This window comes from Pectinophora gossypiella, chromosome 6 (assembly GCF_024362695.1).
Source record: "Pectinophora gossypiella chromosome 6, ilPecGoss1.1, whole genome shotgun sequence".
NCBI classification, from domain to species: Eukaryota; Metazoa; Arthropoda; class Insecta; order Lepidoptera; family Gelechiidae; genus Pectinophora; species Pectinophora gossypiella.
In genome coordinates this window covers 9,388,791-9,412,176 of record NC_065409.1, presented here as the reverse complement: position 1 = coordinate 9,412,176, position 23,386 = coordinate 9,388,791, and the positions used below count along the sequence as shown (strand labels likewise).

At 39.1% G+C, this 23,386-nt stretch overlaps 2 protein-coding genes across 2 annotated transcripts; both read right to left on the bottom strand.

The window, feature by feature from the left end:
• Positions 1–405: 405 nt before the first annotated feature.
• Positions 406–12,700, bottom strand: LOC126367422 (uncharacterized). Its single transcript, XM_050010925.1, has 13 exons — positions 12,562–12,700; positions 11,266–11,322; positions 9,871–10,092; positions 9,288–9,373; positions 9,000–9,063; positions 8,301–8,420; positions 6,878–6,988; positions 5,801–5,995; positions 4,820–5,050; positions 4,046–4,080; positions 3,783–3,843; positions 1,883–2,035; positions 406–630 (listed from the first exon to the last, which is right to left on the bottom strand). Exons 1-13 carry the CDS (start codon positions 12,595–12,597, stop codon positions 421–423), a joined length of 1,581 nt encoding a protein of 526 aa, XP_049866882.1. The 5' UTR covers positions 12,598–12,700; the 3' UTR covers positions 406–420.
• A 4,193-nt stretch (positions 12,701–16,893) lies between these two features.
• Positions 16,894–20,362, bottom strand: LOC126367424 (activator of 90 kDa heat shock protein ATPase homolog 1-like). The gene is made up of 4 exons (XM_050010927.1): positions 19,761–20,362; positions 18,854–19,393; positions 18,108–18,270; positions 16,894–17,056 (listed from the first exon to the last, which is right to left on the bottom strand). The coding sequence occupies exons 1-3, from the start codon at positions 20,115–20,117 to the stop codon at positions 18,139–18,141; spliced, it is 1,029 nt and encodes a 342-aa protein (XP_049866884.1). The 5' UTR covers positions 20,118–20,362; the 3' UTR covers positions 16,894–17,056; positions 18,108–18,138.
• Between the last annotated feature and the right edge of the window lie 3,024 nt (positions 20,363–23,386).

Below are 23,386 nucleotides of genomic sequence, written 5' to 3'. Positions count from 1 at the left end.
AAACGAATTGTTGCCAGAATTGGGCCGATACTATTTAGTTTGAGTTGAGGAGCTCGGTGGCGCAGCGGTAAACGCGTTCGGTCTGCGATTGTTGAAGTTAAGCAACTTTCGCAAAGGCCGGTCATAGGATGAGTGACCACAAAAAAAAAGTTTTCATCTCGAACTCCTCCGTGCTTCGGAAGGCACGTTAAGCCGTTGGTCCCGGCTGCATTAGCAGTCGTTAATAACCACCAATCCGCACTGGGCCCGCGTGGTGGTTTAAGGCCCGATCTCCCTATCCATCCATAGAGAAGGCCCGTGCCCCTGCAGTGGGGACGTTAATGGGCTGGTGATGGTGATGACTATTTAGTTTGCCATCGAGACGATGAGAAGAAAATAAAATAGTGCTTAAACTTACCATCAACATAGCATCAACGACGTTCAAAAACTTCTTAGGAGTGTTACACTGGTCTTGGTACATGGGGTAGCAATAAAAAAGGTCAAATACGCCTCGGTAAGTGTTGCCCAACTATGTTCCGATGTAAACTTGCGGATACTGTCTTTCATCTTGAAATAATCTAAGAAACCATATTTGTTAAGCACACCCATCTTGTTCAACAAACACTTGGTTGAATCCGTCATGGTCTTGCACTGAAAAAAATAAACCATTTTAATTAAATTAAATTTGTTCTGGTCATGATATTTAGGTTACAAACAGCTGTTATTTTTCATTGAGTATCACCAAATACCACCTTTCAGGCATACACACAGATTATTTAAAAACAATAACAAATAATAATATCAATTTTACAAATATTCTACACACTTAATACATGCTTTCAATTATACACTTAAAACCTGTTATTTGTAGTCTAAATATTATTTTACGCTGTAAAAGCACCTATCTCCAAGCCAGAGTTTAACTGCTATACGAAACTTATTGAGTTTACAGTCTTTGAAAGTATCCGGTAATTTATTAAATACTTTATACACATGGGAAAGCAGTTATTAAAGGCAAGCTTTAATTTTGACAATGGCTTATTTATTAAGACTTATTAATTAATAAGATTATTATTAGGACTTCCACGCGATCATGCGTAAGCGCTGTGCGTCTCTGGTGCGCCGTGCGCGCGCCAGCCTTAACACCATCATGAGCACATTGGCGGACCAGTACGACTCGCCGCTGCTGAACCGCTGGGTGCGATTGCACGCAGTCACATAGCTGCCCGCGGCATCGGCGAGTCGGGCCGGTCTCTCGATTTGACTAGTTGGAAACTATCCTATTCGTATCCGGCTCATCCACTCTGGGTGTTACTTTAGTCTTATATGACCATAAGCTGCTCGGGAGTAAGGGGAGAGCATGCATTACCTGTCTCGCTCACACTTAGGTGTTAGGTGGCAAACGGTAAGAATGGGATTTTTGTATGGAATGTCCGAGGTCTGGTTAGGGGAAGGGTAATTTTACTCATGGTATAAGAAAACCAGGTATGCTCAAAAGTGACAGCAAACATTTCAAAATTAACCCAGCTGACGTGTCCCACCCTGTGATGCCATTTCGTAAAAAATAAATTACCCCCGCCCGACCATTATTCCTATATTTACTTTGCAAGAAAATTTTGAACTTCTAGTAAAAGATTTACATACAGTTTTATTTTTTTTATATATGTGACAAGTAATAGTAATTAAATACATTACAGTAATTCACTTAAATACTAATTCGAATGTAATTTATACTAAGTCGTGTTACCTTAAATACCAATAATAAAATTTGCGTCCTTGGAATTTTGGAGATACCAATTTAATGGTAACACTGTGGTAACACTTACGTCATCAAAGGGCTAGCAATGGCGGCTTGTCATAGGATTGAGCATATCTGGTTTTCTTATACCATGATATTACTTACTGAATGACTGGCTTTACTCCACCAGTGCGTCTTAGGCCGGCTAGTGACGGGGTCTGGGACATACTCCATGCGAGTGATAGAGTTCATTCCACACTCAGCCAATACTTCAGGGTTAACCAGGTTGGGTAGACCGCAGTACTGTCTGCGGTGTTTCTGTGGAAATAGATTGAGGGACTTTCCAGGCTACGTTTTCCAAAGATGGCGCTGTACAGATTTGCCTTCGTTTAACCTTTTAATCTCATGAATAACAGACATATACATCTTTTGTCTTTGTTTCTGGGTATAAATGATGACCCTTGTAATTAGGCCAGACGCGCACTACGAGTTTTTCGCCGCGCGGCAGAAAAGAGCAGCGGCATAATGTCGCACTGTAATGCTGCGCCGCTGCGGTGGCTCTGCCGTCAAATGCGCGCAATACAATTTAAAACTGTTTGGATTCAGTATTACAGTGCGACATTATGCCGCAGCTTTTTTCTGCCGCGCGGCGAAAAACTCGTAGTGCGCGTCTGGCCTAATTATAAGAGTTTATAATAAGAGTTTAAGTTGCGTTGAATCATAGGCAGCGAACGCAAAACCATGAAATAATATCTAGTCACTTCGCTTTGCGACAGTCTTTAATGTAGTTATCATCATCGTCATCATTATCAGCCGTACGACGCCCACTGCTGGGCATAGGCCTCCCCAAAATGTAGTTATAGTTGAGTCAATAAAGCCTGAGCTTCCTAACTAACTTCTAATTTGCCAGGGACAGGCCCGATTTTGATGTTTTTTTTTTCTTTTGTAAGCATAAAATAACATACATAAACTGCCTATATACGTCCCACTGCTGGGCACAGGCCTCCCCTCAATAAACCGGAGGGGGTATGGAGCATACTCCACCACGCTGCTCCACTGCGGGTTGGTGGAGGTGTTTTTACGGCTAATAGCCGGGACCAACGGCTTAATGTGGCTTTGTGTGTGTGTGTGCGTGTGTGTGTGTGTGCGTGTGTGTGTGTGTCTTTTGTAAGCATAGTTTTTTTTTATCATTTAAAATCAGAAACATCTTGAGTGGCGCAAATAAATATTTCGATCAAATAAAAAAATATTGACGATTGAAAATATTGAAATCATCATAATCGGACCTGTCCCTGGCAGTTCCGAAGCAGTTAGAAGTGAAACCCTTCATTGACTCCACTATTAGTCATATTGCTATCTGGACTACTTAAGACCAACTTACTGTGGTCCTGTGGTACACCAACTTGCTTCTCAATCAGGGAGCGTCGGTTCAAACCCCGGTAGCGGACTTGCACCAATGAGACATTAATTTATCTTGACTGCAGTTTTCACTAGCACAGTTCGCTCAACCGCTATCTCGTTGGTCTAACAGAACGCTCGGTGAGACGTGGCTACTTATTTCACCGTGTGATAGGTGTACCTCTGACTCCGCCCTGTAGTTCCGGGCGCAAGAATAGGGCTACGGTACCCCCTGCCTGTCGTAAGAGGCGACTGAAAGGGGACACTGGGGATCGTGAGTGATAAGGGCGGGGGCCCGAACCACTCAACACACGATCTCCGGGATGGACGGCAATGCGATATGGCCTCGCATCGCCGTAAAACTGGGATGGCGTAGGGGTGGGGATCTACCCCGGGACGCGCTTTAGTGAAAGCAAGTGCGAGGGGAGCACCGGTGCGTTCGACAGAGATCTCGGAGCTCCCCGACATGCACCGCAGAGGGCCATCGAAGGGGTTTTAGTCGGTAAGAGTCCGACATAACCTCGTCGCTCCCCCGAGTGGCGAGGTATCCATGAGGATTTCCCCTTCGTTACAAAAAAAAAGGTGTACCTCTGACTACCCCATTGGGATGTAGTCGTGGGCTTAAGTTATGTTATGTCGAAAATATTATTTATAAGTCGATACTCACTGGTCGAAACTTCGAAGCACTTATCTGGCACATTGTATCATTTCGTATTGAGCTTGAGTGCCTGAAATAAGTAAAACACAAACGTAAACATAATATTAAGGATTCAGACCATAACTCTGAGTTGATATCAAGTGGATTTTTCGGACGTAAAAGTATGGAACTGATAAATTTAATATAAGTACCTAGTTGATGAGGTTGGTATTCCACCTGACAACCCACACGATTAGAAAAAGATATACTTAAATAAATATAATAAAACTTACTTGCAAATATCATGCTTTGGACTATGTGGACAGTTCTGAAATGAAATAAAAAATTGTTTTAATTTGATGTGTTTTTCTTCTGACCGTCAATATTGTCAGGATAGGTGGGTGGTTTGTATGGACAATTAGGCTTCTTCATATAAAAACTTGAGATTTCTTCTTTAATGTTTTATTTTGTGTCCTTTTGAGGTTCGAAACCCTAAAAATAAATAAGAATATCGATTCGGCAACGCTACTTTCGCCGCTCTGTCCCTCAACGTGTTAAGGTGTGTTAAGATGTTACAAACCTAATAATGAAACAACAAAGTGTCCTTAATGATGTCTTTCCGCATGTATTGGCATTATTATTGGTTTTTGGTTTCTTTTTATTATTTAGTGTCGTCGTTTATTGTACTTTATCAGTATCCTATAGATTATTGGCCTTCAACAATACAGGTGCAGGCTGAAAACCAGGGTCGAGACATTTTATTTCGTCATATTATTATGCTGAGCTTGTATAATTTTTATAGAAGTCACACTTGTTATTACATTTCTTAACTCACAAACTGTACCTACCCCTTGGGAATTGCGAGACATTCCCGCCACAAGTATCCTAAGATTACTTAATGGGAGGTCTCGGCACCATGTAACTAAAAAATTGAGAAATTAAGAATATTTTTATTTTTGTTATTTTTATTTAATTGTGTTATGTAAACCGTTCGTTCAACCTTCTAATTTCATATACATATATCACAATAAACATTATTTTATTTTTTATTAAGTTTCCAAACTCACCTCAGAAAGAACATCAAAGGTGCATGCCAACACTTTATTAATCTCGCAATCTTCAACGTAATCTGTGATAGGTTTGCTCAGACATTTGGTCACGACTCGAGCTTTAGCCTTAGTCCAGGATGCGTGCGCGCTTGTCATGTTATCCAATAGTTTGGAGAAGGCATCGATGTCAACAGATCCTGAGTCAGATATTATGTTCAGCTTCCTGAATACGCAGGATTGTTTCTCGCACTGCGAATAGAAACAGATATATGATAGCGCGACAGCGAAGTATTGAAAATCTAAATATTATGTTAACTGTAAACAACACGTGCGGCTAGCAAACAAACAACACCTGCACTTGTTTACGACACACGTGCAAGGTACGGTAGTGGGGACAACCCTTATAAGAAGGCGAGCCGCACGAGTTGTACCATTCTTGTGTCGAACTCCGTACAGAGAACATCCAATAAAAGTAACCCGTGACAGTGAACCATTGTTTAACTGGCGCTATGCGTTCTCCACAAAGGTCACTGTTACCTTGGGATCAGAGTATAATATTCGTACTCTAACATATATGAGTAATTAGTGAGTCCACGTGGGTTAGTTATTTTGTCTTAGTCTTCTTGGATTCAGTAATATAGGCCCAAGTCTTTTAAAAACCAAACCCAATGAGATTTCCCAGGCTATGTTCCTCAAAAACAATATAGATGGCGTTGTTCAGATTTTCCTTCGTTTACCTTCTAATTTCATGGATAACAGACATATGCACCTTTTTTTCTTTGTTATAAAAAGTGATTTTTGTGATATGTTCCCACCGGGATTCGAACCCGGGGTCTCCGGATCGTGAGTCCACCGCTTAACCACTGGACCACAGAGACCGTTAGAATCAATAAAAAGACCTTGACAAAATTTTATCACATTGCGCATGTTAGACCTGCTGGTTGTGGCACTAGCTAGACCACGGATGTCATTATGAACATCATCATCATCATAACTCACCGTCTCAGGCACGACCTTCACATCCCTCATCTGTCCAGGTCTGGCAGTAGTGGTCGGTGATACAGTGACAGGTTCTGGTGGGGTTTGTACCGTCATCCGAGTGTCCTTGTCCCAGGTTACGTGGAAATTGCATTCTTGTCTCCAGGAGGGGTCGATGAAGCCAGAGAGGTCGCAACACGCGAGAGGATCTAAGTCCTGGAGGTCAGAAACGGGCGTAATTTTATGTTCGATTTTTAGTTTTGCTATTACGCCTCGGTAGATCAGCGTTGTGAAGCAAGTACTTCCGGTTCCGGATTTTTCTTCCGGTTGACTAATTCGAGGCCTGAACCGAGCAGTCAAGGTTACCTTACTAAATTTTTTTATGCGTGGAAATTGACATTTCAATTTGTAAACAAGTCAGATAAACTTGCACAGATGAATAGCAACTGCTCATGTCTTCAATGAGTACAGGTTCAAATGTCGCTTCTCGATTGTTTGGCTAACAAAGTGAGAAAAGAAGTAACGGAGAATAAGTGACGTATTAAAGTGAGTAAGTGCATAATTCAAATGCAAAAAATGTTTATTTGGTCACATAAAATCCATAGGGTTAGTAACAAAAACTTACAACTAAGTTGGTGGACGATATTCGGATTTAAATCTATTAGCTCATAAATATTATCGTCTCCTGGCGTCTATAGCCATAAACGCACTGTGTGACCGGCCATCCTGACGTCAGAACCGCCGGTCACCTTTAAATGTTATTTTATTGCTAAAATACGTTGGAAGCCGTACTCTAGTGACAGGCACCAGGCGGCACTAAGTGGACAGCAATATTGAGCACCATTTCAACTTAAAATACGCCGACAAAATACGAGTGACCGGTGATTCTGACGGATACCCACCATCCCAATCAGGTGGCACATCAAGGGCATATCGTATTTATCGGCAATCGCATTCAGGATTCTGTTGAAACTGCCACGCACTCGTTCCAACAGTGAAGCAACTCGCTTACGCAAGATTGCATGGAACCCGTCCATCGTGCCTCCGCAAATGCTCCAGAGCTGCTGAATGCTGCATAAATTAATGTAAGACACTTACATTATTTGGTGTTACATCTGCAGGGTCTCCACCGCTCCGAATCGCATTAAGATCCACAAGTTTCACTACGTCACCATCGTTTCTTGCGGTGGTCGTTGTCACTTCCGGAGTCTGAAAGTTCATACCGTAACCATAGAGTAAAAAACTAGAGCTGCATTGTGTGACGGATGCGGCAGAGACTTGATTAGGGGAGCTTAACACGTTGACAGTCCAGTGTTCCATATACGGGTCATAACGGATTAGCTCCATACGTCCGTGACCCATACATGGGTCACTAAGAAACGACCGGATACACACTAAGTGCAGGTGCTCCATGTGGATACCCAGTAATTAAGCAGAGATTTGTATTACAGTATGTTTGACGAATGCTACTTTCCACCTGTTTAAAGTTTGATGCAACTGAAAGTTTAGTAAAAATATTCAAAAAATCTAACATTGAAGTAATATTCGGGACTTACAAGGAAGTCAAAACATTTTGTATGGGGACTGTCAATGTGTTAAACTGGATATATGATCCACGCAGGATGCTTATTTTATTTTTGTCTGCCATACGCAATAATAATAATAAGAGTAAAAACGAAAATTATGTACAACATAGAACGGTAACTCCGCCCCGCACCAATTCGTATCGGGCCCTAACCTCACCCCCTCTGGGTCTTACTCTAGTCTTAAATGGCCGAAAGCCGGTAAGGAGTAAGGAGTACCGCGCGAACTGCCTATTTCGCTCGCACTTACGCATTAGGCGGTCTTCTTCTTATCGTGTGGGTTGTGAGGTAGAATACCAACCTCATCCATCCTGGTGTCAGCGTTATTATTTAAGCCGCAAAAGGACCCTGACATTGGCTCATGTAACGACTACGTACTTACATCAGTAAGTAGTCCGGGACCAACGGCTTAACGTGCCTTCCGAAGCACGGATCATCCTACTTTCGGACAATCCGGTGATCAGCCTGTAATATCCTAAGCGAACTAGGGATCAAAAAGTGATTTTTTGTGATATGTCCCCAACGGGATTCGAGCTCAGGGCCCCCGGATCGTGAGCCCAACGCTCAACCACTGGACCACGGAGCATGTAAGTAGTCATAAATCGTCTGCAACAGACATATGAGGCTTATAATTATTATTATGTGTTCACTTGTACAATTAACTTGTTGCTTGTGTAATTATTGTTATGTGCTTACATATTATAGTACTGTTTTAAGCTGCTGTAAGTGATCCATTAAATAAATAATTAAATAATAACCGCCTTATGGCAAAACATAGACCAATGGGGTTAGCTAAAGTGCAAATGTTTTCGAAGAGAGGCAATCAATTCTATACCTTTTATCACTGTCGTTTTTCGTAATCGTTTGCAACTTGGCTAAGGCCCCTGCTTGAAATAAATAAATAATCAAAAGTTATAAAGTAAAATTCAGCTACTTACATGGCTATTACCAGTTCTTGGCTCATGTGTATGGTACAGGATGACAGATTTGAACCCACACTCGTTGAGAAGCGACGAGTTGAACAAATTAGGTAGATTGCAGCATTTAGAGTTGAAATACTGAAAATTTACATAATATCTAGCTCACGACTATCTCAATGGGATAGTCAGGGGTACATTCATCGCAAGATGAACTAAGTACCCACACCTCAACAAGCTTTCTGTTAGACAAACGTGATAGGGGGAGGCGTATCGCCGTCTATAATGGTCGACCCAACTATATTAGTGAAAACTAATGCTTAAAAATAATAAAACAAAATGTATAAATAAAAAATAAGTATAGGAACGAAAATTAAGAATATTTTTTCTTTTGTCATATACTTATAGGTTTTCCAAATCAACGATTGACTGTAATAACCAACAGTAACCAACCCGGTATTACTTTTCAAACAAAACACTGCCCTTTAGACATTATCAGGGGGGTTAAAATGGCCACATCGAAGCAATTCATCTAAGAAAGCAATGTTAAAATTTGACATTAATTGCGCATATAAAAGTAAGTGCGCAATGCAAACAAATGTCAAATAGCAATATTGCTTTCTTAGATGAATTGCTTCGATATGCCCATTTTAACCCCCTTGTTATAATTTAATCAAAATAACTAGTAACATTGTTTTGTCCCAAAACGATTCTACTTACGTTTTTCAAGAACCAGGACGGTCGTTTGTCTGCAGGCAAGTGTATCTCGAGATTTTCATATCGACTGAAAAACAAAATTAGCAAAATTGAAGCATGGGCAGGTCCCCCAAGGAGTACAGGTTAGGTCACATACCTCCGAAACGCATTTCTCGGGAATGTGGGTACGGATTTATAAGTTCAGTCAATGACCTAGAGTCTAATTCCCAGATTCTGGATACATTTTATCTTAGCTAAATCGTCGTCTCACATTTCAAAATAATGTAAGATAAATAAGAACTAATCTTTTACCTCTGCTGGAACATGTACATCAAACCGGCGAGGCTGGATACCGGCGCACACGCATCATCTTTCCTCCAGCTTTGATCTGGACAATACTGTGAAGAAAATACATTGAAAGTCACTAAAAAGGAAATAAATCTACAACTGAAAACTCTTCAGCAGCAGTATTTGTATAGATCTTCTCTTCCCCTATATAGATCGAAGAGCTGAAGCTCTCCTCGTGCCATTATTAACGGTTTCCCTCTTTCTGTGTCATCTGGGCTGATCATCTCACACATAATCCTCTCAGAAGACGCCTTAAGCCGTGGATCGCGCCCGACTATTAGGCCTGATGTCTTTGTACCGAGTGAGAGCCATCAGTGCTCCTTTTTTGTTTAGCCAAATATTTAATGCTATTCGAGACATATCTACGGATAATTTAAACCCTAACAAAAGCTATTTTCGCTCTTTCAGGGGACTATGAAGGCAAAGTAGAAAGTTCAACTCAAATGCGAGAAAAAGTCGCAAAATTGTATGACGCAGTCCTGGCTCACGGGGGTATCTGCCGTCTCCTCGACAAGAACATGTGAACTAAGCTGGTCTTAGCACCTACCTGGATCAAGTTATCCACAGTACAATGCAACAGCGCTTGTCCAGGACAAGTGTTAGTGTATATCCTGGGGCGGTCTCCATAGCAGACGTTCAGGACATCCTCCACCACGTCCTGCCAGGGTCCTAGAGGCAGAAGGAGTCTGAGGGCAGCAGAGAACTGATCTCGCGGAGGCAAGGAGTCCGGCAGACCGAGCTTGTTGTTGATGCATGTCCAGGGTTGGCACTGAGGATAAATTGGGGTTAATTTAAGTTTAGGTAAGTATACAGTACATAAACATACCACTGCTGGGCACAGGCCTCCCCTCGATCAACAGGAGGGGTACATAAATAGGTAACTATCACGTTAAATGGAAGAACGTTGGTTGTCTGGAAGAAATCGCTTTAGCGATAAGGCCGCCATTCGCCATGTACTCAGTTAAGAGTCTTTTGTAATTATTTCTTTTTAATTTTGGTGCAATAAAGTGTATTTGTATTGTATTGTATTGTTAAATCTGTACGTCGCCATCTTTATCGTTTTTGGGGAAAGTATTCTGGAAAGTTCCTCATTTACGTTTGCGTATTTAGTAGTGAGGGTAGTTACACCTACAACACCTTCGCAATGACTCCCACTCGCGCCAGTAATCCCGTGACCACGGTCGCTACAACACGGCAGAGACGTCGGGAAATACAAATTAATAAGGTAATTGTTTCTCTATCTTATTTAACATAATACCGCGCATCGACCCTTTAAAAATAGTACAAATAGAATAGTGTGTAGTAATGTATAAAGTACGTGAATCGCAAAAAGTGCCTTTTGAGCCAATGTGGCAACGCGGAAATGTCTTTCTAGCCACTTACTCAACTACTTACAAAACCAAAATCGAAAAATATAGGCTAGTTTCCAACTAGTCAAATCATTTTTTTTTTACTAAACGTTAAAAAACTAAATTACTATGGAATTTGTATGAAAAACCACAATGTGACGTCATAGAATTACGTGAGAAAATGTCGGACTTATTATTACGTTTTTCTCGATTTAAATAATTCTTAAATATGTTAAATAGAAAAAAAAAGGTTTTTTGTTAGTTTCACGTCTGTGTTTTGTAGTAATCAGAATTTCCTGAACCTAATACGGTCACGAGCATTAATATGTATACACTTTGGTACCATAGTCACATTAACTTTTTTGACAAATTGAACTGTAAGTCTCACTAAATGTCAAATATGTTAGTGCGACAGAGTCCTAAAGTGGGTACATTATTATTGCTCATGGCTATACACGACCCAATTTCCAGGTGGCACCCATCAAGTTCACTCGAACGGGTTTTGTTTTTTTTTTCTAAGTGCGCTTACATGCCAATGACGATGGTGTCGACCAAGTCATCACTGGTCTGTAAGCGTCCTAAGATTGACTTACCAATTTAGTGTCCTTCAAGTAAGAATACCCAAAACTATTTCTAGTTTTAGCAAACACCTGAAATAAAATAAAAGAATCCATTTTATACAAAAAAAATTGAACTAATTAGGTATATAACAGGGTATTAATGACATATAACCAATACTGAAAGGGATGGTTCAGCTGATGATTCTGAGTTAATATCAAGTAGAATTTTTCGTCGCTAAATTCATATTTTTTCTGCTTTTTTAAATTATTTTCAACTTTTGCGATAGATAGTTCCACATGATATTAACTCAGAATAATAAGCTGAATCATGCCTCTCAGTATTCGTTACGATGTCACTTACAACCTGTACAAGTACGTACAGAAAGCCATACGAGTACGTATAGGTGTTAGTGACGTCGTAACGAATACTGAGGGGGATGATTCAAACCATGACTCTGACTTGATATCAAGTGGAATTTCCTGTCGGAAAAATTCGTGAAAATTTTAATTTTACATATATAATATAACACAAGTGTCTCAGAGTAAATAAATATTAATATCCTATACTCGATGGGCAAACCCGAAAACTTTAGTAGGTATACCTACGAAATTTTATCATCAATGTTTGTCGAAATTCGTCCTATCGCCCATAATAAAGTGGTCCATCATGTTAGTAATATAGAGGTATAATGTCGCAGTCCTAAACTATTATGAAAGTTAGGACAAACTATACCTGCTTACCTATCATCATCTCCCTAGCATTATCCCGTTTTTCACAGAGTCCGCTTACCTAACCTGAAGATTTGACAGGTCTGGTTTTTTACAGAAGCGACTGCATGTCTGACCTCCCAACCCGCGAAGGGAAGACCAGCCCAATACAGGTTAGGTCACATACCTCCGAAAATGCATTTCTCGGGAACCTCACCAATCTGACCGACGAGAGAAGACAAGACATAACTAATTAAGACAAAAGTGGCTGCGAATTATATAGCTGATGATTTGAGTGTCTGCTCACCCTGATACGTGCGTGACTGTGTATAAAACATGACCTCACTTGATAAGTAAAGAGACTACTGTCGAAAAAATGCGCAATAGAAATGCAATGAATATTTTACCCATTTTTATGCCTTTCTATACCTGCAAGCTTCAAGAACATAAAACATTTGTTCACATTCAAGTAAAGAGACTACTGTCGAAAAAATGCGCAATAGAAATGCAATGAATATTTTTACTCGTTTTTTATGTCTTTTTATTCCTGCCAGCTTCAAGAACATAGATAAAAATAGAACATTTGTTCAAATCTTAAAAAAATAGAAATTAATTACTCACAGTATGAAGTAACACTATTAACCACAGTATATTCATGTTGTCGATCGGAACGTTCAAGAATAACTGAGCATTGATAAGACCTGGCCTCGCTGGGGTCACAGCAGATAACTTCAGTTTTTGCTATTTAATATAAAGTAGATAAATTTAAAAATAAATACGGAGCTTCAATGGACCGAATATAAGACAATCGCTTGCTTAGAGCTTAGACTGTTCGTCACTAAGTCTTTGTTACCTAAGCGAACTATAAGCGATAACAAACGGGTAAGTAGCCTACCTACTTATAGCTACTGAGATACTTTACAGGCTACGTTGCTCAAAACTTTATTTATTTTATTCATTCACAAAGAGGTATTATAATATTAACATAACAATAGTCTCGCCAAACTGCAGAGGCAGTTTGTTGGCAAGCATGCACTCATTACCTTAGCCTAATTATAATACCTACCTATATCTAAGAGTAATATTCAAAGAAAAAATAATACTTACTTACAGAATAATAATAGGGTGTTAGTAACATCGTAACGGGTACTAAGGGGGATGATTCAGACCATGACTCTGAGTTAAAAGCGCGTCGCAAAATTCATGTTGTTTTATTTTTTTTTTTAAATTCTATACTTTTGCGACGGAAAATTCCACTTGATATTAACTCAGAATCACGAGCTAAATCATCCCCCTCAGTATTCGATACGATATCACTTACACTCTTTACAAGTACGTACAGGTACAATACAACAGGAAAGGATAGAAGCATAGGAAATTGCGGTTCCGTGCTGTCAGATGTGGTTCAGCCCTTGTGGCACCAAGCGAAGTAAATATCATAAGCATTTAGTTATAGAACAACAGCCTCCGTGGTCTAACGATCTGGAGGTCCGGGTTTGATTCCCCATGGGTCATTGTCGAAATCACTTTGTGAGACTGTCCTATGTTTGGTAAGGACTTTACAGGCTTCAATCACCTGATTGTCTGAAAGAACAAGTTGATTCCGTGCTTCGGAGGGCACGTTACGCTGTGGGTCCCGGCTATTAGCCGTAAAAATGCCTCCACTAACCCGCAGTGGAGCAGAGTAAGCTCCATACCCCCTCCGGTTGATTGAGGGAAGGTCTGTGCCCAGCTCTGGGACGTAGTTACTTATTCTTAGAAATATGATATAGACAACACTAAAGAATTTTGAATAGGTAATTTTACTACCTAGGTAAGTGTAGCATTTTCCCAGCAGTGGATTGAGTCATGTCAGTGGCTTAAGGCGGCTCAATAATAACCGTGATACCAGGGTTGATGCAGTTAATCCTTCTCATAACCTACACGATACAAGAAGCAGTGGTGGTCTAGTAATAAATAATAATAAATATTAGGTACTTACTTACTTAGGTAGTCAAAACTTAGAGAAGCGTAGAGGTCATTGTAACACTTCGTGACAAAAAACCAGCAGATAAAGACGTGCAAAGACACGCGTTACTAAAGCTAATTAGAATATAAAAGAAAGAAATTATCTTAATAGGTTTCCTATCTCACACAATTTTAAATTATGTGTCCGTATCTAAATTATGTAGGTACTTATGTTTTTTTTTTATAAACAGAATACCTATGCTCCATTCCCCTGCTGCCTATGAATGACTAAGTGTGTAGATTTTAAGATCTTCTATAATTATTACGTTAAATATTGGTGTGCTGATTCCAGTACACGTCTCATTCATACGTTATTGCTGCTGAGAGAGCCGCGGTAGCCCAGTTGGTAGATAGAACGCTTGCCTATCACTTGGCCGCAGGTTCGAATCCAGCACAGGCCTAAACTAATGATTGTCGAATTTGTTTTGCACTTACTTTTATATGCGCGAATGTCAAATTGCAATATTGCTTTTTTAGATTATTGTTTCTATGTTTGTTTTTAACCCCCCTGAAACTGATAAAAATGGTTTTATTTTTACTATTCAACTTAATTTTGAATTTTAATCAAGAAAAACGCAATTATTGGTGCTCCCACACTGCCGTTAGAAAATGTTTAATAGCGTTAGTAAACATTTGTTAGCAAACATTTAATCACAAATGTTAAAATAAATTTTCATGTTAGAAAATGTTTAGTAATGTTAGTAAACATTTTATAACAAAACAAAAACGAAAGGTGAAACCAAACTGCGAGCGAATACTAGATGTTATAAAATGTTTAAACATTTTCCATCAATTTAACATGTAACAGTTTCTAACAAAATGCAACAATTGTTAACATTTGTTAGTAAATGTTTTGATGTTATAAAATGTTTACAAACATTTTCTAACGGCAAGTGTGGGAGCACCATAAGTTCGTCATTTTATCACGTTTTTCTGTGACGTCACAGTGTGCCTTTTTATACAAATTCAATAGTTTCGTGTTTTGACGTTTAGTAAAAAGTAACTGATTTGACTAATTAGAAAGTAGGTTGGATAACCCAAAACAAATGAAACTCCATAATAATTATCTAACATAATTTATTGGGCTGTGCCACAAATTGAATGTTTTTACACATACATATTGGCTACTTATAAAAATAAGCAAACATACATATTTCAGACAACTTTAAACACATTGAGAACTCGTTGTCAACCCTACATTTACATTCACACCCGTATTCCAATCCAATATGTTCACTCGAATCTTCCTCGGACTCAGTCCTTAGTTGAGGCGGCAACGACCTCTGTGGTCCAGTGGTTGAGCGTTAGACTCACGATCCAGAGGCCCCGGGTTCGAATCCCGGTGAGGACATATCACAAAAATCATTTTGTGATCCCTAGTTTGATTAGGACATTACAGGCTGCTCACCCGATTGTCCGAAAGCAAGATGATCCGTGCTTCGGAAGGCACGTTAAGCCGTTGGTCCCGGTTACTATTTACTGATGTGAGTAATCGTTACATGAGCCATGTCAGGGGCCTTTGGCGGCTCAATCATAACCCTGACACCATGGTTAATAAGCCTGGTATTCCACCTCACAACCCACAAGATAAGAAGAAAAAGTATGGCATGACGACATTATTTTCGTATTATGTTGGCAGTATACAGATATGCTCGATTGCAGTGAAAAAAGTCCTCAAGTCGAGCACATAAATGTCGATTTGAAACACTGCTGAGGACGAGTTGAATGGAGGATGAGTCGACAAAAAGTCTTAGAATATGGGTGTTATGCTTCTTTGCACTGCCCTCTTTGCAATGTCGATAGTGACTGTTCACTGTACAGTCATGAGCAATATAATGTACCCACTTTAGGACTCTGTCGCACTAACATATTTGACATTTAGTGAGACTTACAGTTCAATTTGTCAAAAAGTTATTGTGACATGGTACCAAAGTGTATACATATTAATGCTCGTGACCGTACAGCTTTAACAACGAATAAATGTAAACCTTATTATTATTTGGCCCATATAAGGGACAGGCTACGACTAAGATTATGCGACCATGCTACCCAGCCATCAGTACAAAAGTAAACTAACATTCATATTCGGGCGGACAGACTTTTTTACCTTTTTCCCTAGTGGCAAGGCAAAGGCAAAACCGTGCAGCCATAACCTAATTTTAGTTTGACAGCTCTTCGTGCCGTCCTTCACTTACAATAGGTACAGGAAAGAGATAGCTAGATTTAGTCCTGTCAAATTAAGTTAAATTTAGATTGGTGGTTGCCCGAATCGGCACCATTGTAAATGTAGGGTCACGTAACTAATTTGAAAAATAAAAACGCGAGTGCTCTATGAGTAGTTATGAATATGGATCGCCACGATTGTGTAGTAACTATGTTTTAAGTAGTTGATACTATGTAATACTATGTTTTTTCAATATGAAAGGGTTGAGGTTCAAATTCGAGCGTACTTTAATAACAAGGCCAAATATTTGTTTTAAATTATATAAGCCGAGTGATTTAAGCGATTTCAGTTGAGAATAAATAGATTTTAGTAAGAGAATTAGTAACATTGTTAAATAAATACAAAAAAAAACTATTACATTGCAGGTTTTTTTATACTCAAGAAGAAAAAAGAATTTATAATCAGAGAAGCCTTGACCTATCAAAAAGACAATTTATATATAATCTACATGTTTATATTGGCAACACTGATAGGAATATCGCGTTATGACCGGTCGAAGTTTGATAGATTCGCATTATAAAATAAGTCAAGGAGAGAAAATACAAACATTACCAGTGCTACATATTTATTTCTACCTATTTCAACATACAAAAACGGATCTCCGTTGGTCCGATAAGATAATCTAAAAACCGCGCCATCTTGAATTACGCATTGTCACAATAGTGTTGCCATTTTAAACTTGTAAAATTATACAGCTTTAAAAAACCGAACCAAACAGTATCTTTATACAAATAAGTAGATTTAATAGGTACATAAAAATTCATAGGTCATACATAATACATCACAGTTGTATTACAAAATTTACATTAAAAACACTGAAGAAGCATGTTAGGGCTGGATGTTTGTTCTTCAACAAAACCACTTAAAATAAAAATATTATTGAACCTGAAAAGAAAAAAGTAAGTATTAATTTCTTTAACAAAATTGGTCTAAATACTGTATCACTTAGGAATGTCATAGAGATAAACTATAGGTGTGCCCAGATTACAGCGACTATCAATCATTTCCCATAACTGTATTTATATTTCGGACAATCAGGTGATTCAAGCCTGAAAAGTCCTTACCAAACAAAGGACAATCTCACAAAGTGATTTCGACAATGTCCCCATCGGGAATCGAACCCGGACCTCCAGATCGTGAGCCTAACGCTCTAACCACTAGACCACGGAGGCCGACCTGATTGTCCGAAAAAGTAAGATGATTCCGTGCTTCGGAGGGCACGTTAAGCCGTTGGTCCCGGCTATTAGCCGTAAAAACACCTCCACCAACGCGCAGTGGAGCAGCGTGGTGGAGTATGCTCCATACCCCCTCCGGTTGATTGAGGGGAGGCCTGTGCCCAGCAGTGGGACGTGTATAGGCAGTTTATGTTTATGTTTATGTTATGTATTTATATTTCAAGCAAAGCCCACCAGATCAGGGATGTTTTTGCTTTTGGTTTGTTATCACCTTCTAACCACATTATATCAGTGAGAGAACACGACAAAAGTGTGGTTTTTGAACAATTCTTTTTTCACTTTTCAAATATACCTCAATCACATTTCTGCTGGACTAGAAGTGACACAAAACATAGAATTAGTTCAGATGCTCGTCAGCAGAGGACTTTATTCCACTTTAACATAATAAAGTATTCATAGATATTAGGCATATACCAGTTATACATTTCTATCTGTAGTATATCTGAAGTCTGCTGATGTGCAGTGAATGTGGAACCTTCACTGCTAAGATCGGTTACAGTCAGCCATATAAGAGCGCATTCTAAGCCCCCTTAGATTGGAGATTTGTCACCATAGTTGATTACTGCTAGAAGATATATTATGTATACTGCACATATATAGCTCATGACTACTACGACTTTTGCTACCTTGTCTGCTGTAGCTCACTGAAAGGAATAATGACCGTAACATGCACCTCGTCTTAAAAGAAAAGAAATACCAACCTAATTCAACTATCAATCGCAACAGTAAGCATCACAGAAATGCCCCAAAGCCGAATGCTCGCTTGATACTGTCAAAGTAATATCTCTTCCAGTTCTCCCGGGTTGAATCAAGCTCCGATGCCGGCACCAGGTCTTGCTTCAGAGTCACCAACGTATGGTCATCCTGGAAATAATTAATAGTTCTTTTAATTGTTTGTATGTTAGAATACACTAACTCGCTACTACTATTATACTTGTACTGAAATTTCCTGTACCCAATGGTCGCCTGGAACAAATTGCTGCATGAGCAATAAGGCCGCCTGCTGTGCCTTTCTGTATCTGTTGTCCATATTTCTGTATCTTGTGTCCATTGTGATCAATAAAGTATTTTATCTATCTATAAACAATAGGCTTTATGTAAAATTACAGAAATGCCAATAATCTGACACATTATTATTTTTTCCAGCTTGTATTGTTAGGAAAAGGTCTACCCTGGTTTTTGAAATAGTCAGAGATCACACAGTACAGTGATAAGTAGAGTTTGTAATTTTTGGCCTGAAACTAATTAACATTCTATATTTCTCAAACCTTACAGTACTTATTCTGTTTCAGGCCATGATAGTGCAAATTAAACACGTTAATAAAAATTAAAGAGGAGATTGCCAAACAAAATATCTGGCTAAAGGATTTGAAAACTTCCTTTCTTCATACTTTCCGTTTCAGAAGGGACATAGTTCTGTAACAAATGCAATAAATTGTCACCTTACCTTCTCTTCAATATTGAAAGTGACTTCCGAGAAATGCTGTTCAGGCCACTTCTTCAGTCTCCAGTACTGCGAGATCTTCTTACCAGGAACCAACTCCCTAAATTCCCCTGAAACATTCCCCCCAAACAGGGAGAATTTTCCCCCCTTCTCAACATCCATTTTAACATGACCTTGGGTAAATGCTGTCACCATTTCTATTCTCGTCATTGCATCGTAGAATTCCTGAGCTCGGCATTGGAAGGATTCAGACAGTTCTATTGTTTTCGTATCTAATTTGCAACCGATTTGTGCATTTGTTTGGGGGGACACTATAGGCTCCATATTGACTTTCTTGTTGAATCCACTGGTAATCATGGAAACATTGTCAGGTTTAACTGGGGCTTCTCCTTTCTTGGGAAGAATGAGACCTTTGGAGAACTCTTCCTTCAGGCTACGGATGTACTCTGAGAGTTGTTTGCGGATCTCGTTACGACCAACATTGTGCATGAATGCTTTGACTCTCTGAGCTTCCTCGCCGCTGCTTTTGATGGTGACTGTCATCTGTAAAACATTGAGGACAGCTTTATTCCAATGGCACCATGTTTTTATCTCTTTTTGTTAGATTGAAACTTTGAATTACAAGTTATTTTTTTGTCACCTAGCAACTATTTTGCTGGTTGTTTAATGTATAATATTGATAGGTACCTCCATTGATCTCTTAGCAACACTGGGGATATTGAAAACATACCAAAGATTATGTAAATATAAACAAAACCACAAGACTGCTGTTGAACACTGAATAATACATCTGAATACATGAAAATCGAGTTCTGTTCTGGAAAAACCTTGAAAGGAAAAAATTAAGGTTATGTTGGTATATAATGCAGTACTTATGAAAAACCTACTTATATAAACATAGAATACTTACGTCCACTTCGCTGACATCATTCTCCTCCGAAAGATTCGGAATCTGGATCTCTCCTTTAATGGCATCTTTGCCACCAGCTATATGACCTTCCCACTTCAGTTTAATGTCCCATTCGTAAAAGAATATTAGTTTTCCTTTCCTATTATTCGCAGAGGCTTCGCCGTCGATCTTTTCCACCTCAGTAATCTTACAGTCCACACCATTTTGAGCTATTTTTAAATTATTCAGAAGTTCTTTTAGACGTTCCTTCGACCAAGGCCCGGCGTTTTTCTCCGTCCAGTGCCAGTTGTTTACGTTGGTGGCGTCAGGCCGCTCCTCCACGATCCACCGAGGGTCACCTTCTCCCCACTTAGCCATTTTCCACTTAACCACACGGGATGATTCGCGTTTTATAACTCGTCACAGAAACTTGTGGTTGCCTACTGAAACACGCGCGTCCACCGCTGTAGTTTACGATAAATCGCAAAAACAAACGTTTTCACAAAGTAGCCCTGTCACAGTCGAACCCAAAACCCCTGTTTTCTCATAGAAATCCACCGACTGTTCACACAAATTTCGAGAAAAGTCGCATGTAACACCGAATGTCTTGCTTGAACTGACAGTTTTAGTGTTGCTATAAATAGTTATCAAATTTCCCCGTTTCTGTTTTAAAATTGACAGCAGTGCTGCAATTTTTGAAACGAGCCTAAAGCAAAATAGGTAATTTAATTATTTTCCTAATATTAAGTAACTGCCTCATGTTAAACAACAAACCCAGAAATTGATTATGTAAGTACCTAACTAATAACACACAACTACTAAGTTCGTAACATAAAACAATATTTATAATTATTTTTTTAATTTATATGAATATTACAATTGGCTACACTAGAATAAACGATTTGTGGTTGCCTTGTATAACTTTTAAGTAATCTGTGACTATACAATAGCACGGTAATACAATAGGTACATACTACACTACAATTTTATTACCCTGCTATTGAGGATTATGTTTTTTTGGCAATACTGAAATAGTTTCTCAATGTTTCTAGAAAACAATACTGCCAACTAAAAGAGATTTTGCTTTAGTTATTGTTCTGATTTTTTTTTTTTTTTGTTTTGGTTTTCCCCGAAGGGTAAGGCAAAGGGAACTATGCCCATACAGCCATGTCTTACGTATTTTTTTTTTCTTGATGATTAATGAAATGATGAAAGGTGATGAATGATGATGAAACCTAAGCCCCCACCCTCGGAGTAGACTCCTACTCCGAACCCCAAACGAATTAACTCAAAAGTCCGCATAAACTTTTGAGTTATGAAGCGGCTTCCCAGCACGAAGCGAAAATAGGCAGATACACTTTGTTTATTGAATACTCCAATATAATAACACTCGCGAATGTCTTCCGACTAACTTAATGCGATCATTAACCACAAAACACCACTTCGTATTAATTATTTAGATTACTCAATGAAGAAAGCAACTGTCCCGTTCCCGTTTCCCGCCGAAAAGCCTTATTGTTCTGAGTTTTGCCTGTCAATGAAACGTCACTCGCTTACGTTTCTATTCACACAGATGACGCAGAGGAATAAATTATAACTCTCAAATATAAAATATCGTAGTATCGATTTTACTTATTCACATAAATATTTAATGTACTTAGTAAGTATTGATAATTTAAATAATAATACACACAACTCGGACTATGTTGACGCCTGCTAAATTTATAGATATAATTAGGTAATTATTGAACCCTAACTATTGCGGTATTTTTTCTGTCAGGCAGGAAGTGAAAAATAACGTTGTCGGTATAACACTTTAAAACGTTTTAGAACAAAATCACATTGTTGTAATAAATCGTGCACAATCGGGAACATTCTCACTTTGGGAATGTTCCCGGCAATAAAATGGGTCAAAACTTATGTACAAAGAGCTTTATTACATAACCTATAGGCAGATAAGGCCAGAGTACAAGAAAAAATAATTTGAAAAAAAAAGCAACCAGTGTCCTTACTGCTTCTTTGCGAGTCGATGGCGATCGATACTAAATTTTTCCTTTACTACCTATTAAAGAGTTTTTAACGGCGGAACGACACAACACCAATTGAACCACATCCTCTCCACATCCTTCTACGCATTTACTTGTACATACTTATTGTCTATGTACATAACATAACATAAACTGCCTATATACGTCCCACTGCTGGGCACAGGCCTCCCCTCAATCAACCGGAGGGGGTATGGAGCATACTCCACCACGCTGCTCCAGTGCGGGTTGGTGGAGGTGTTTTTACGGCTAATAGCCGGGAACAACGGCTTAACGTGCCCTCCGAAGCACGGAATCATCTTACTTTTTCAGACAATCAGGTGATTCAAGCCTGAAAAGTCCTTACCAAACAAAGGACAGTCTCACAAAGTGATTACGACAATGTCTCCATCGGGAATCTATGTTTATTGTCTATGTGAAATGTATTAATTGTCTAAACACCTACCTACGTACTTAGATATAATTTAGGGCGTTGGTATCATCTACCTACCTACCTACCTACCTACTGAGACATTTTTGGCAACGCACCAGTAGCAGACAATAAATTACCTGCTACTTAAACCATAATTATTATTGTCGTAAAAGTAACGCTTTATAACAATTAAGTGGCAAACAGCGTCTATTATATCATTGAAATGTTCAAAACTCGTTATCTCACAGCGAACGAGTCCTTCAATAAATGAAATAAAACCAGTCTGTATTCCGGCCGGCGACTCGTGCGCACGACTATAACACACGCGCGCAAAAAGTGCAAAAAACAACTTACAATGATCCCATTGCGACGTATCATTGGCAGTAAGGTGCGTGCCCAGCACCACTAAATTTAAAAAATAAAAATTTTAAAAAGAGTTTTAAAAAATGATCGTTATTTGAAATGGCGCGGTTTTACAGATCTTGGAGCAATGGAGGGCGCCGATTGCTGCAAAGGTGCAAAGGAATTACAGCTCAGAAGCGAACACTCCAACGCCACTGAGCATATTGACTGAAGATGAACTGGCTATGAAGGAAACAAGTAAGTTATTTCTCTTAACCATGTGTAACTTACCTACCTACTTACATAATTTTGATTTTAGGGGTTAATGCTATTCGCGTCCGTAGGCGAAACCCTCGGGCTTCAGACTAGATACTAATGCTCTAGTGCTGGGGATTCTTCAAGGCTAAAGTGAATAGGCATTTGCTAGGTAAGCGTGATCTACCCTCGACCACAACGTCACTTACCATCAGGGGCATGTTTAATAAAACTTACAATTGTAAATTTACAACGACAATTTGGTGTTCATTACGCAGCTAATATGAAACTGCAAAATAATCGTGACCACACACTCCGCAATGTACATCAAATGTCATTGTAATTTACAATTGTAAGTTTTATTAAACAGGCCCCAGGTGAGATTGTGGTCAAACGCGAGCCTATGGTAATTTTAAAAACAAAATTGAACATCAAATAAAGTTTTTTAATATTTATACCTAGTACCTACTACAAAGTCGTGCAAGTAAATATAGCATAATATGCTTATGCATAATGGTTCGACATTTAATCAGCCAGTGTGCTACCTGGGATACCATTAGCTGATTATAGGTAATCTGCATACTTACTAAAGA

Coding starts and splice junctions, on each gene's coding strand:
- LOC126367422 (XM_050010925.1), bottom strand. CDS start 12,597: ATGAATATACTGTGGTTAATAGTGTTACTTCATACT. Junction 9,064..9,287: donor ATGTACATGTTCCAGCAGAG/GTAAAAGATTAG, acceptor TTTGTTTTTCAG/TCGATATGAAAATCTCGAGA. Junction 5,051..5,800: donor TGAAGGTCGTGCCTGAGACG/GTGAGTTATGAT, acceptor TTCTATTCGCAG/TGCGAGAAACAATCCTGCGT.
- LOC126367424 (XM_050010927.1), bottom strand. CDS start 20,117: ATGGCTAAGTGGGGAGAAGGTGACCCTCGGTGGATCGTGGAGGAGCGG. Junction 19,394..19,760: donor ATGATGTCAGCGAAGTGGAC/GTAAGTATTCTA, acceptor AATGTTTTACAG/ATGACAGTCACCATCAAAAG. Junction 18,271..18,853: donor CTTTCAATATTGAAGAGAAG/GTAAGGTGACAA, acceptor AATTATTTCCAG/GATGACCATACGTTGGTGAC.